Here is a 14,451-nt window from a genome sequence, read left to right as displayed (position 1 = left end):
TTATGTAGCTCTAATCGAAATGGCAAAGTGCAGCACAACAAATGATACCAAAGTTACTGTAAAACAATAGAGGTCTTGAATTTAATACTCAGTTCTTGACTTGCACCCTGCCGTAGAACCAACGCATGATAAAAGCCTGAAAAGTTACGGAAACAATCTTCATAATGAATTACTAAAGTTTTCCCAATTGCAGAGAGAGATTGCCAAAATACTTTCTAGTTAAATTGAAAAACTGCATAACATGTCACTTACTACATCTGCAGAATGTGCTGAGTACACTGGTACTTTACTATACTTTGTTGTTACTCTAGAGCTGTATAAGGAAGCCTGTGTTAGAGGCCCAGTAACACAGCCATGCATTCCCATGTGCCCCTACACTAACCCGTGTAACATTTCAGATCACGTGACCCAGGGCAAGGGATTGGAAGGGCAGAGAAAACATCACTGCACTCCACATGGACTCTATATCACGCACTTATTTGCATAGCATGCTAGGTAATAGAGTATGTGACATATTATAGCAGTCTACCACAAACCGAAACCCAATTGCAGAAGTATTGTACTGCGACTGGACCATTAGCCCAGTTCATTTATTCCTAATGGCCCACACCTGCTCCATATGTTTGGTAATCCAACACTGCAATTTCCTTTTATAAGCTTGATTCTCCTGTTGTTTTATGACATTTTTCTGTAGGTCTAGGAAACATAGGAAACTTAACGTGTTTTCTAAGGTAGATTATTTTAATTAATAGCTTTTAGTCCAGATTGAAAGAAGGCATCTACAGAGTAACTCTAAATCCTTTTATTATAGACTGTAAACATCACCTGATATCTCACAAACACATACATACACCGAATTATATACACCACAGGCAAGCACGGTTGGCGTTCTTTTATGCCTTGCTGTTTTTCTTCAAGTCTTGTTAGCTACTTTAGGGTCATATTGGATAAGCCGCATTATTTCATCATTCATCATAACTCCTTGAATGAATTCCCCTTCAGCAATTTTATCTGGATGAAGAGAAATAAAAATATATGAAAAAAAAAACAATTTCTTGTGTAAAATGAATATACCTACATACACACTAATTATTGGCATCCTATGAAATTGCTCATTAGACTCGTTGCTAGGTTGAGAACTTGTTGGATCTATCATTGTGTCTCCAAACCGCATTCAGAAGACACTTGTGATGGTTTAGCTTGTTCAATCCAAAACAATGCACTGCCCAATTCCTTGGAAAACTAATTGTCATTCATTTTTTCCATATTACCCAATTTCTACAAAAGTGGAAATCCCCGTCACCTTCTCCATGGTGTTGGCTGGTGGATGTTTTTCAGACTTCAAAAAAGCAAGGCTGCTGGAACAGTTCACTTAAGAATGGAACAAAGCTGAACAGCTCATAGTGCTACTGTGGCCTTACTGCTTTTTAACCACTTCCCGTGGCTGTACTGCCTTTTCTACATCGGCAGTGTGGCTCTCCAAGGCAAAATCACATTAATTAACGTCATTTGCTTGGGAGGCCACTAGGGGGCGAGTGCGCGCTGCCGGAGGCGTGCTCCCGCCCCCCGATCGTCAGCAGGGAAGCCAGTGCGGGAGTCTGGCACCGGCGATCTCTCCCCGCTGACAGAGAAGGACAGACGGCTGCCATTCTCCCTGAAGTGATCACAGAGACCATGCGATCCTGCTATATAAGATCGCATGTCTCTATGATCATTTCAAAAGCCCAACCCCCCCACAGTTATAATCACTCCCCTAGGGTCAAATTTAACCCCTTGATCACCAATAGCATTAACCCCTTCCCCGCCAATGTCATTATTACAGTAACAGTGCATATTTTTAGCACTGATTACTGTAGTAGTGTCACTGGTACCCCCAAAAGTGTCAAAAATGTCAGTTAGGGGTCCGATCTGTCCGCTGCAATGTCGCAGTCCTGCAAAAAATTGCAGATCGCCGCCATTACTAGTAAAAAAAAAACAATAAAAAAGGCATAAATCTTTCCCTTAGTTAGTAAACGCAATAACTTTTGCGCAAACCAATCAAAATACACTTATTGTGATTTTTTATACCAAAAATATGTAGCGGAAAACAAATTGGCCTAAAATGTTAAAAAATTTAGATTTTTTAATTTTTTTTTAATGGGACTGTTATATAGCAGAAAGTGAAAAATATTGTTTTTTTTTTTTCAAAATTGTCGCCCTTTTTTTGTTTATGCGCAAAAAAAATAAAAATTGCACAGGTGATCAAATACCACCAAAAGAAAGCTCTATTTGTGGGGAAAAAAGGACGTCAATTTCGTTTGGGTACAGTGTCGCACGACCGCGCAATTGTCTGTTAAAGTAACGCAGTGCCGAATCGCAAAATAGGGCCTGGTCATTAAGCAGCAAAATCTGAGGATATCATTATTACAGGCCAGTAGGAGTATGTGTGGTAGGCCATAGTGGTAAGCTCTAACACTACTAGGAAGTGTGGGAGATTTGCCTGGCATCCAGCCATGACAGGAAGGGTTGAAAGTGCGCTGCAGTTATGTTACCTAGTTACCTAACAGTTATGTTATGAGGTGCATGCATTTCATATGTGCAAAAGCTTGGCCCCCTTTTTCAAACTGTTTTTTTACCACACACACGCTCACATAATCAATTATGTTTATAATTTTTTGGTGCATACTCCAAAGAATATTTAACCACTTGCCGACCGCCCCACACAGATTTACTGCGGCAGGGCGGCTCGGCTGCGCATAATCACATAGATCTACGATACCTTTTGCGCAAACCAATCAATATACACTTATTGGGATTTTTTTTAACCAGAAATATGTGGCAGAATACAAATTGGCCTAAAATGATGAAAAAATTAGATTTTTCATTTTTTTTTTATTGGGAATGTTATATAGCAGAAAGTAAACAATATTGTTTTTTTTTTTTTCAAAATTGTCGCTCTTTTTTTGTTTATAACGCAAAAAATAAAAATTGCAGAGAAGAAAGCTCTGTTGTCAAAAAACAACATCAATTTTATTTGGGTACAGCGTTGCATGACTGCGCAATTGTCAGTTAAAGTACCGCAGTGCCGAATCGCAAAAAATGGCCTCGTCATTAAGTGATTAAAAGAAAAAAAACAAAGCAAATACATTGCCAATCCTTTTCTAACCTCAGGGGGCCATTTCTGTTTGTACCCATTAAAATTATTTCATGATGATAAACGGAAAAGTGTGTTGAAATGTCGCCTGGCTTTGCTGGGTTGTGTAATATGATATAAAAATGTGTCTATTTTTCCTGTACATTAGCAGCCAGAGCCAGAAAGAGAATAATAAATAATGGGTTGCACGATCACATGTCCCCCAGTGTTTTTTGACTGTTTAGCTGGAATATGCTCAGTAGACTATGACTGTTCATTGTATGCATAGCAAGCATTTCAGTATTGGCAATGAATTGTTAATTAATTAAATAAATAAAAATACCATTATCTTTCTTTTTGAAATAAGCCCATAGCTTGTCTGCTCTCTTCTGTGGTGTATTTTCATCCTCTGGGAGGTTCTTCTGTTCTGATGGAGGTATCATCTTAAATATAGCCTAGAGAAAAACAAAAAATATATTACTGTTAATATACTTGTATAGTAATTTGGATACAGTTGTATGTAAATATGGCGGCAAAGTGTGTCATCTCATTCTTTTAAAAAAAATTCTCTTTATAAAATCCACTTGCGGGGGCGGGCAGGAGGAAGCCACCCCCACCAGGGGAAGACAGTGATTATTGCTAGTGGCTCTAGCAGCCGCTAGTGATAATCGCAACTGGTTGTACCTTAGTTGATCGACTGATCAACTTGGTACATTCAGCCTGCTCATTAAAGGTCCGAATCTCGGCGATTCTCCATCTCCATAATTCTATAGTAGTATACTGGGGTTATAGCTGCAGCTAGATGGCATAACCCTGGTATTAAATAAATAAATAAATAAATTAAATACATTTTCCTCAGCTGCTGCTTTTTCCGATAAATCACTTTTCACTGAATCACTTTTAGAAGCGGTTGGAAGATGGCCTCCTTCCCGCCATCTTCCCATGGTTCTCGAGCTTACCTGGTTCATCAGGAAGCCCTGGAACAGACCTGCGGTGGCTGGCTATAGAGATTAGCAGAGGCAAGATGGCCTCCGCTCATCTCAATGACCTAGGAGGCTGGGAGCGATGTTATGATGTAACTTCCTATTCACAAACTACATTTCTTTACAATAAAGATACAGTTAGGTTTTTATATTACCTGTAGTTTAGATTCAGTTTTAAGTAATCAATTGCTTTGAATTACAGTTATTGCAAGGAGCATCCCCTGGAAGAATGGGAAGCCTTATGTGTTTGTAACAGTATATCAGGGTTTACCACACTAGAAGGTCTCAAAATTTCCAGGAAAGAGATCTGCAATGGTGGGTTTCTCCTTTATCAATACAGACTGGGGAAATCTGATACTCAAGATCTCATGATTCAAAATCCAATATAGTCAAAGTGAATGATAACAATAATGTAATAGAGGGCCTATATACAAAAAAATGTAAAACTAGCATCAACATTTCCCTGTTTTTCTAGTTCTCCATTTTTTTTCAAGATCTACAAAGCCAAGAACAACAGTGTAAGAAATGTAAAAAAAAAGTGAATTAAAAAAAAAAAAAAAAAAACACCTAATGAAGATAGTTTAATTTCAACTTGAGAAAAGCAAACCAGTCAGAATTGGCTAAATAGATTTACACAAATCAGATCCAAAGGTAGCTCCGCCAGCAATGTTATGGTTTTATGTTTTTTTCTGTTTTAGGGAGGGAAGAATGGGGAGGGAAGAATGAGTGGGTACCAGATCCCCTGTATAGAAAACTGGGCCAGTTCAGTCTGTTTGACCATGCTCAGGCCGCAGACTTAGTTATACATGCAATCATTTGCATGACCACCCTGTCTACCTATTACTAAGTAAGGAATTACCCATCCAAAGAAGATAATATCAAAGGAGAATGGTAAGGTGTAGACTCCAGTTTACAAGCAAAGGCACTGAGATATTTCTAGAGCAGGGATTCCCAAACTATGGCCCTCCAGTTGTTCAGGAACTACAATTCCCATCATGCCTAGCCATGTATGTGAATGTCAGTTTTCCAATGCCTCATTGGATGTGTAGTTCTTCAACAGCTGCAGGGCCGTAGTTTGAGTATCCCTGTTCTAGAGGGTACTTTTTAACAGTGCAGCGCTAAAAAGCAACTATAATGTGAACATTTAGTGCCAACCACACATATAAATTGCAAAATATTGATAAAGTGCAATGTGCAAAATAATCAAAAAGTATAAATTGTAGTCCAATTCGTGTGATAAAAGTCCCAAATAAAAAAAGAGAAGAAATTGGAATCCCGATGCAATCACGGTGGTTATGAATGATGACAGTCACAATTCGTCTATCAATCGCCCCCTGTGTGAACATCCACCACCAAAAGAGATATTGCGCTTACCCTATCACAATTCTTGTAACCATAACCCCCTATGTGAACATCCACCACCAAAAGAGATATTGCGCTTACCCTATCACAGTTCGTGTATCAATCGCCCCCTGTGTGAACATCCACCACCAAAAGAGATATTGCGCTTACCTTATTGCGAGATTCACGCAAGAGACCCTCAGAATTGTTTCCCAATTACCATACTTCTGATCTTTACAAGCGTGATTGACTTTCAGCTCCATTCCCAGTAAACGACTCCTAAGTGGAAACGCGTCGGAGGGGGCTAGTTGCATCACCCTATGTCACGGACCGTTCTGCAGGCGGCCGTGCATGTTTTATTTTGAGCTTTTTTGTACTTGTATGGTTTTAATTGATGTAAGTAGCTGCCTTTTTTTTATTAAAAAGTATTGAGGGTAATGCACTATCAGTCCCCTTTTTTTCATTGGGTACCTTCTCTGTGGTAATTGCTCCTTCCAATATCGGAACCATATCATTGCAAAGTGGACCAGCTTTCAGGATTCTTCGCTGGATTTCCTGTTCTCTAGCAGTCCAAGCTCATGTCTCCCTGATTTCTGGTAAGAATGCACCTTATGAGTGTTATCACTTCATCACCTTATCACGTCCATCACTTGAATGCTAACTTAGAAGTCCTTTGCGGTAAGAGGCCACACTGGCAATAAGAATATCATTTCATGTGAAATACCATCATCTGCACACTGCGGCATGGCACTTTGGCACGGATTTATTTATCTGATTATTTGAGAGACTTGTGTTACTCTTATTTTTTAAGTTGACACTTTACCTATGCATGGACTTCTATAAAGAACTATTTATTGTTTGTAAACCATTCACAGTTTTGACACGTTCATATGAGAGAATTAATTTTATTTATTTATATATTTCTTTCATCATGCATTGATTTTTTCAATCAATATTGTTAGCGCACTATTTATTTGTCTATTCATTATTATTTCAACATGTCTAGTGCTGCTTTCCATTTTTTCAATTTGCGCACCTTTTCATTTTCACCGATATGTATTCGGTATATTTTTGGTAAAAAAAATCCCAATAGGTGTATTTTGATTGGTGTGCGCAAAAGTTATCGCGTCTACAAACTAGGGGAAAGATTTATGTCATGTTTATTTATTTTTTTACTAGTAATGGCGGCGATCGGCGATTTTTAGCGGGACTGCGACATTGTGGCAGACAGATTGGACCCCTAACTGACATTTTTGACACTTTTGGGGGGACCAGTGCCATTACTACAGTAATCAGTGCTAAAAATATGCGCTGTTACTGTAATAATGACACTGGCATTGAAGGGGGTTAACCCAGGGGTGATCAAAGGGTTAAATGTGAACCTAGGGTGTGTTTTCCAACTTTTAGGGGGGTTGGCTTATGGAATCAACACAGAGACCTGTGATCCTAAATAGGAGGAACACAGGAGCTCTGTGTTGATAGCAGAGATTTTTTTTTTGAGGGGGAGGGGTAGCATTTCATTTTTGGACCCAGGCAGCACAATATATTGGGCTAGCCCTGAGTGAACTTGTAGTGCACAGTGCATTTGCCTTTAGATAATCAACCCTACTGTCCTCTGCCGCATGTTGTGGCTCTATCCTCCCATCCCTATGTCACTGCTGAGTCTTGTAGGGACATGGGGACAGGTAGGAAACACAGAGTATAGCGGAGAACACAGACATGCAGCACTTTCAGAAGTTTTGAATGTCAAAATGAAATATGGAGTTTGCAAAACTGGAATAGAGAGGAGAAACTGGCCTACCTCTTCTATTGCAGGAAAGTTTTTTTTTCTGTTTAGAGCCTAGACAAGGTCACTGTAAAGTAATAAAAGACACTACTTTGCAGTGCTATGCTAACCAAGCATATTTTTCATTCCAAGTCCATTTACACCTCTTCATAAATGTTTAAAAAAATAAGGCGGAAAAATGCTGACAAATGGTGAACTAGAAAAGTAAGCTTTTTATGAAAAAAAAAACAAAACAAATACATTGAACATGCTTTTTATGCTTAGGGACATAGTAAAGAAAGAAAAAGTTATCCACAGCTTTAATAGCCTCTCTACCTAAAAACAGGCCTAGCAAATAGGCAGAATACAGTAAGTCAAGAACACACCAAATCTTCTTTTTATCTTACAGTGTGTACCGATAGGTGCAAATAGTGTATTTAATTTAGTTTTTCTTTTTTTTTTTTTTTTGCAGAAAAGTGTACTGCGCTGCAACTAGCATTGAAACAATCAAATCTGGACAATTTAAGCATAATATTTAAAAAAAACACACTGGCATGTAAAGGCCCAGTACTGCTTAGAAGGAGGACAGGAAGATATGTCGGTATGTATACAAGTATTATAAACCAAGGCGAATTTTTTTTTTTTCTTTTGGAGCATGTGTTTTATTTTTTCTGCACAGGAGCTTGGTGTTTTGAAGAAGGGGGCCGTATACATTCACAGTGTTAAATATATGGTGTACAATTTTTAAGCAATTGGGCAAACACACAGGCATTCTGCTCAGCAGTGTGCGCTTTTACTGCCAAGCATGCAATGCAGTCACAACCATCACTTCCTGTTTAATGCTCAAAGCAAGAAGGATGGAGGAATCTTCTCAATACAGAAGAAAAACTGATAGAAGTTTGAGCTCATCCATGCTTTGTTAAAAAAAAAAAAAAAAAAAAGATGCCTAAAAAATACTACAAATTGATTTTACTGTATTAAATTATATTGCAATGTGCAATTTTAAACCTGGTAAAGGCGTTCAAGATATATTTCTAATTTAATTCACAGCTGCTCTGATGTAGGGCGGCATGTTTATGAAGATCTAAAGAACTCGTATTTAGATTCAAATTTAAAACTGGGTGAGGGGTTCATAGGAGCAAGAGGGTTGCATGTGGCCCAAAAATTTGACATGCCTGCTGTAAGTGAATTGATTTATTTCTGTGGTTCGAAGTTCAGTTTGCCATGTGCTTACAAATTACATTAATGAGAAGATGGATTTTCCTCTGCTGCTTGCTAGGGGCTAGAGGAGGTGGGGGTTACTCTATGTTACTACATGGACAGCTCCTATTTAAATCAAGGATTTGAATTTTTCCTTCAAAACATTTATTTTATATATATATTTTTTTTTATTTTTTTTGCGCATAACAATCAAGTATAAGTGCATTGTAAACACTAGGCAACCAGTATATATGCAATATACACACAGGAAATATTCCTTTTTTTGGCACTTGAAGTTGAAGTTTTATACATACATGGTTTCAACCTTTAACACTAAAATTAGCTTAATTTAGTTACACAAAATAATTGGTTATTTGATACAAATATAATATTACATTTTGTTAAGCGCTGCGCAAAGTGTTGGCACTATATAAATCCTGTATAATAATAATACTGGGATTTAACATTGAACAATGTGTTTCCATTAGATTAGAAGAACTTATTTGGTTTATTCCATAAAAAGTATAGTCTTATTAAATTGCCTTAATACAGCTAAATATCAGGGTAATCGCGTTAGTTTCGTGGGTTTGGTGATTTGTCTTCTGTACATTTTGTTCTTGCTTGGATTATGTGACAGCTGTGAGTTGGTTTTAATGTCCTCAGTTTCCTTGTTAGTAAGACCCTGAGCATAATGTGCTGTATTTAGTACAAGCTCCTCCTGCTCATGAGGCTTTTCTTTAAGGGTTTCTGAAGTATCCTATATTGTACCCAGCGTAACCTTTTTCTATGTACAGTATCTCATAAAAGTGAGTACACCCCTCACATTTGTGTAAATATTTTATTATATCTTTTCATGTGGCAACACTGAAGAAATTACACTTTGCTACAATGTAAAGTAGTGAGTGTACAGCTTGTATAACAGTGTAAATTTGGTGTCCCCTCAAAATAACTCAACACACAGCCATTAATGGCTAAGCCGCTTGCAAAAAAAGTGAGTACACCCCTAAATTAAAATGTCCAAATTGGACCAAGTTAGCCATTTTCCCTCCCCGATGTCATGTGACTCGTTAGTGTTACAAGGTCTCAGGTGTAAATGGTGAGCAGGTGTGCTAAATTTGGTGTTATCGCTTTTACTCTCTAATAGTGATCACTGGAAGTTCAACATGGCACCTCATGGCAAAGAACTCTCTGAGGAAATGGAAAAAATAATTGTTGCTCTACATAAAGATGGCCTAGGCTATAAGAAGGTTGCTAAGACCCTGAAACTGAGCTGCAGCATGGTGGTCAAGACCATACAGAGGTTTAACAGGACAGGTTCCACTCAGAATAGGCCTCGCCATGGTCGACCAAAGAAGTTGAGTGCATGTGCTCAGCGTCATATCCAGAGATTGTCTTTGGAAAATAGACGTATGAGTGCTGCCAGCATTGCTGCAGAGGTTGAAGGGGTGGGGGGTCAGCCTGTCAGTGCTCAGACCATACGCCGCACACTGCATCAAATTAGTCTGCATGGCTGTCGTCCCAGAAGGAAGCCTCTTTTAAAGATGATGCACAAGAAAGCCCGCAAACAGTTTGCTGAAGAAAAGCAGACTAAGGACATGGACTACTGGAACCATGTCCTGTGGTCTGATGAGACCAAGATAAACTTATTTGGTTCAGATGGTGTCAAGCGTGTGGTGGCAACCAGGTGAGGAGTACAAAGACAAGTGTGCCCTGCCTACATTCAAGCAAGGTGGTGGGAGTGTCATATTCTGGGGCTGCATGAGTGCTGCTGGCACTGGGGAGCTACAGTTCATTGAGGGAACCATAAATGGCAACAATGTACTGTGACATACTGAAGCAGAGCATGATCCCCTCCTTTTGGAGACTGGGCCACAGGGCAGTATTCCAACAAGGTAACGGCCCCAAATATACCTCCAATATGGCCACTGCCTTGCTAAAGAAGCTGAGGGTAAAGGTGATGGACTGGCCAAGCATGTCTCCAGACCTAAACCCTATTGAGCATCTGTGGGGCATACTCAAAGGGAAGGCGGAGGAACGCAAGGTCTCTAACATCCACCAGCTCCGTGATTTTATCATGAAGGAGTGGAAGAGGACTCCAGTGGCAACCTGTGAAGCTCTGGTGAACACTTTGGGCCCAACTTGGATATTTTAACTTAGAGGTGTACTCACTTTTGTTGCCATCGGCTTAGACATTAATGGCTGTGCGTTGAGTTATTTTGAGGGGATAGCATATTTACACTGTTATACAAGCTGTACACTCACTACTTTACATTGTAGCAAAGTGTAATTTGTTCAGTGTTGTCTCATGAAAAGATATAATAAAATATTTACAAAAATGTGAGGGGTGTACTCACTTTTGTGGGATACTGTATATGTTGAGCTCTTCCTCAATAACTTCACAAGTGCAGCCATTTTAAACTAGCGTTGTGCACATTGTGTTGAATATTCAGACTACATACTAAGCACTTCTTCAAAATATTCTTCACCTACCTACAGAAATACTATGTTTACATCTAAGATGTCTCTGTAAACAGTTGCAAGCCAGTCCTTAACAGACATTAAACTGATGCATACCTTCTGTGTTCCATGTTTATTTTGTTGGCATTAGCCACCTACTAGTAAGAATATACAGCGGGGAAAATAATTATTTGATCCCCGGCATATTTTGTACATTTGCCCACTTACAAAGAAATGAAGGGTCTATAAATTTATCAAAAGTGTATTTTAAATGATAGAGACAGAATATCAACCAAAAATCCAGAAAAAAAACATAACACAAATGTTATAAATTGAGTTGCAGTTCAGTGAGTAAAATAAGTATTTGATCCCCAAGCAAAACATGACTTAGTACTTGGTGTAGAAACCTTTGTTGTCAAGCACAGAGTTGGTTACCAGGTTTGCACACATCTCAGGAGGGATTTTGGTCCACACTTGCTTTTTTGGCTATCACTTGGCAACTCACAGTTTCAGCTCCCTCCATAAAATTTCTATAGGATTAAGGCCTGGAGACTTACTAGGCCACGCAATGACCCTACTGTGCTTCTTCTTAAGCCACTCCTTTGTTGCCTTGGCAGTATGTTTTGGGTCATTGTCATGCTGGAAGACCCATCCACGACCCACCTTCAGTGTTCTGGCTGAGGGAAGAAGGTTCTCTTTCAATATTTTACAATACATGGCCCCTCAATGCAGCAAAGTCGCTCTGTATTTTTAGCAGAGTAGCAGCCCCAAAGCATGTTTCCACCTCTGTGCTTGACTGTAGGGGTGGTGTTCTTAGGGTCATAGTCAGCATTTTTCTTCCTCCAAACATGGTGAGTCGAGTTAATGCCAAAGAACTCAATTTTGGTCTCATCTGACCACAGCACTTTCTCTGAATCATTTAGATGTTCACTGGGAAACTTCAGACAGGCCTCTACATGTGCCTTCTTGAGGAGGGAGACCTTGTGGGTGCTGCAGGATATCAATCCATGATGGCATATTGTTTTACCAGTGATTTGTTTGGTGACTGTGGTCCCAACTGCCTTGAGATCATTCACCAGCTCCTCACGTGTATTTCTTGGCTGATCCCTCACTTTTCCTGATCATCCTTACCCCATGAGGCAAAATTTTGCATTGAGCTCCAGATCGAGAGCGATCAATGGTTATTTTGTATTTCTTCAATTTGCAAATAATCGCTCCAACAGTTGTCTTCTTCTCACCAAGCTTCTTGCTGATGGTCTTGTAGACCATTTCAGCCTTGTGCAGGTCTACAATCTTGTCCCTGATGTTGCTTACCAGCTCTTCGGTCTTGCCTATGATGGCAAGGTTTGAATGGAAGAAACAAATTCTGTGGATAGATTTTTCATATACACATAAAAAGTTGTCATTGGGAGCACTTATATTGACAAGTCTAATTTGTGTCCCACATGAGCACATACTGTAGCCAGTCTTTGGGAGTCAGAACTATTGTTGGTTGGTGTTCTTGAAATTCATGTACATTTGATGCATAAATAACTCAGTTGCGCTAATAAGTGCACATTTGGATATTAATATACGCCAAGCGCAATCAATCCCATTGTGCTAAAAAGCACAGTTCTCAGCTCTTTTGTATAAGGTAATTGAGCGCGCTCAGCAGTACCCAGTAATACAGACACAAAGGCTGCTATCACTTTGGATGCTCGATAGAATGTTCTGCTTAAAGCATTGAGCTCCATTTATTTATGGGACAACAAAGGGCAACAGCAGGAAGGGATGGCTATACAACACCAGCCAATCAGTTCCACATGTACAGTCACATGACAAAAGTTATTCAAATAGAATCAGCCAATGACACACTTTTATACATTCAAATATACAATACAAAGGGGAGTATATGATCATGAATGAGCAGAACAGTGTGCATGGCTTCCTGCCATTGGTGTGTGGAAATCCGCACACTGTAGTTAACAATGAAACCCACGTGTAGCGGAATTTGCGCCTAACACTACACAATGAAACCAGCGTGTAGAACTGTGAACGCTGCTCTGATCAAACCCATGCATGTATTCCCGCCACTACTACTGTCGTGAATCCCATTCAGCAAAGCTCAGAGAAAAATGCCTAATAGAATTATATTACTGTTCCCATAGACGTGAGGCTATCTGCAGGGAAAGAGCCATGCTGTTTCCACTATGGTGATTAGACACAGTAGAAAGACATGGGCATGTATCCCTTCATAAAGGCAGATAGATATCAAAACGATATTGACGGTTATGGGCACTAAGTAGTAACATAATAGATTGGAGGATTGCTCCCTCAATCTGAACATCACACCCTTCCTTCCAGCAGATATAATCTGGTCTATTGGTGTCATTAAATAGGGTTTCTTTGGTAAGATTGACTATTATACCTTTCTCACAAGCAGTAGATCCTACAAACCTAGCAATTGGTTCTGTTCGCCATCTTAGCTAGTCGGAGATCTTTGCGTAAATGAAGCCATCTCCATTTTTAGCTCTTTCAGTTGCTCCATAAACTGACACCTTTCTTGCTTTGGCTGACTACTCATTGAGGGAGAGAGACAGTGTGAGGAAATTAATTATTAGTAGAATCAATGTTTGTGCTGTTAGATGAAGAAGCTGGAGAAAGTGAGGTAGCGATAGTGGAACCATCGATAATAGGAGATTCAGGAGAGACAGTGGTAGTTACAGTATTAGCTGATCCGGATTGTCTCAGCAGAGTTAGCCCAGAGAGAGCTTCCTCCGCTTCCCTTACCGGATCCCCAGACTCGGCTATCCCCTCAGGCCAAGTATACATAATGCAGTTCTTCTGAAATTTAACTGCCATCTGTACACCTTGCCGATTTACCATTATAGACCTTTGAAGCCACAATTGCGCTATATCCAACGTCTTTGTTGCCTGGCGCCTGGTTCTAAACTCGGTGATAAGTTTCTCCCATCTCCAGGTATCAAAGGTACCTTCCAAGGGAATGCACCAAGCTGTTCCCTTGGACCATTTGTGCCACTCTTTAAGGGGTCTCATGGCCCAAACCCCAAACTCAGACCTCATGTGCTGCGAAGCTCTTTGGCAGGGGGGAGGCCTCTTTTTCCCTCCCTAACTTGGACGGCCCAATGCCCATGACGACTGGACTCTGCTTTTAATACAGTGGTCCTGCGTCCAGGCGCACCCTTGCACCAACGTTTTAGAAGCAGTACCGCCCGGTGACTATTCTCACGGTTCTGGCTTGCTTCTAGACCCTCATTATTTTACACTGTCATACGCCGGTCAGCTAGAAACTACAACCAGGTGATATGTTTAAATCTATACAGCACCTTAGTGCCCACACACCCCAACTCTGATTATTTTATACGGCCATACGTCGGTGGGTTTAGAATCTACTCCTTCACATTGTATGCTAAAACAAACGTGTCGCAATCTCCTGTTTCACTCAATCCGGCCCAAAGTACACATGTTCGTTTTAACCTAATCTGTGTTGCCAAACAACCCCCGAGAGTACCATGAAATCCTCCCCTATAGAAACCTTTGTGACTTCTATCTATTTCTAGATGTAACAACAACTATTGGGATGCCAGTTACCG

At 39.9% G+C, this 14,451-nt stretch overlaps 1 protein-coding gene across 1 annotated transcript in view; it reads right to left on the bottom strand.

Moving 5' to 3' along the window:
• Nucleotides 1-802: 802 nt before the first annotated feature.
• Nucleotides 803-14,451, bottom strand: part of LOC309567791 (visinin-like) — a 60,093-nt gene continuing 46,444 nt past the window's right edge. The window contains exons 2-3 of the mRNA XM_082273240.1: nucleotides 3,456-3,567; nucleotides 803-1,011 (exon numbers count right to left, since the gene is read on the bottom strand). Of these exons, the coding sequence (XP_082129366.1) occupies nucleotides 914-1,011; nucleotides 3,456-3,567 (210 nt within the window). The 3' untranslated portion in view covers nucleotides 803-913. The remainder of the gene's footprint in view (nucleotides 1,012-3,455; nucleotides 3,568-14,451) is intronic.

The sequence above is a fragment of the Pelophylax lessonae genome (assembly GCF_965119305.1).
Source record: "Pelophylax lessonae genome assembly, chromosome: 12".
Lineage (NCBI taxonomy): Eukaryota > Metazoa > Chordata > Amphibia > Anura > Ranidae > Pelophylax > Pelophylax lessonae.
Note: the sequence above shows the minus strand (reverse complement) of the source record. Positions and strands in the feature narration are given on the sequence as shown.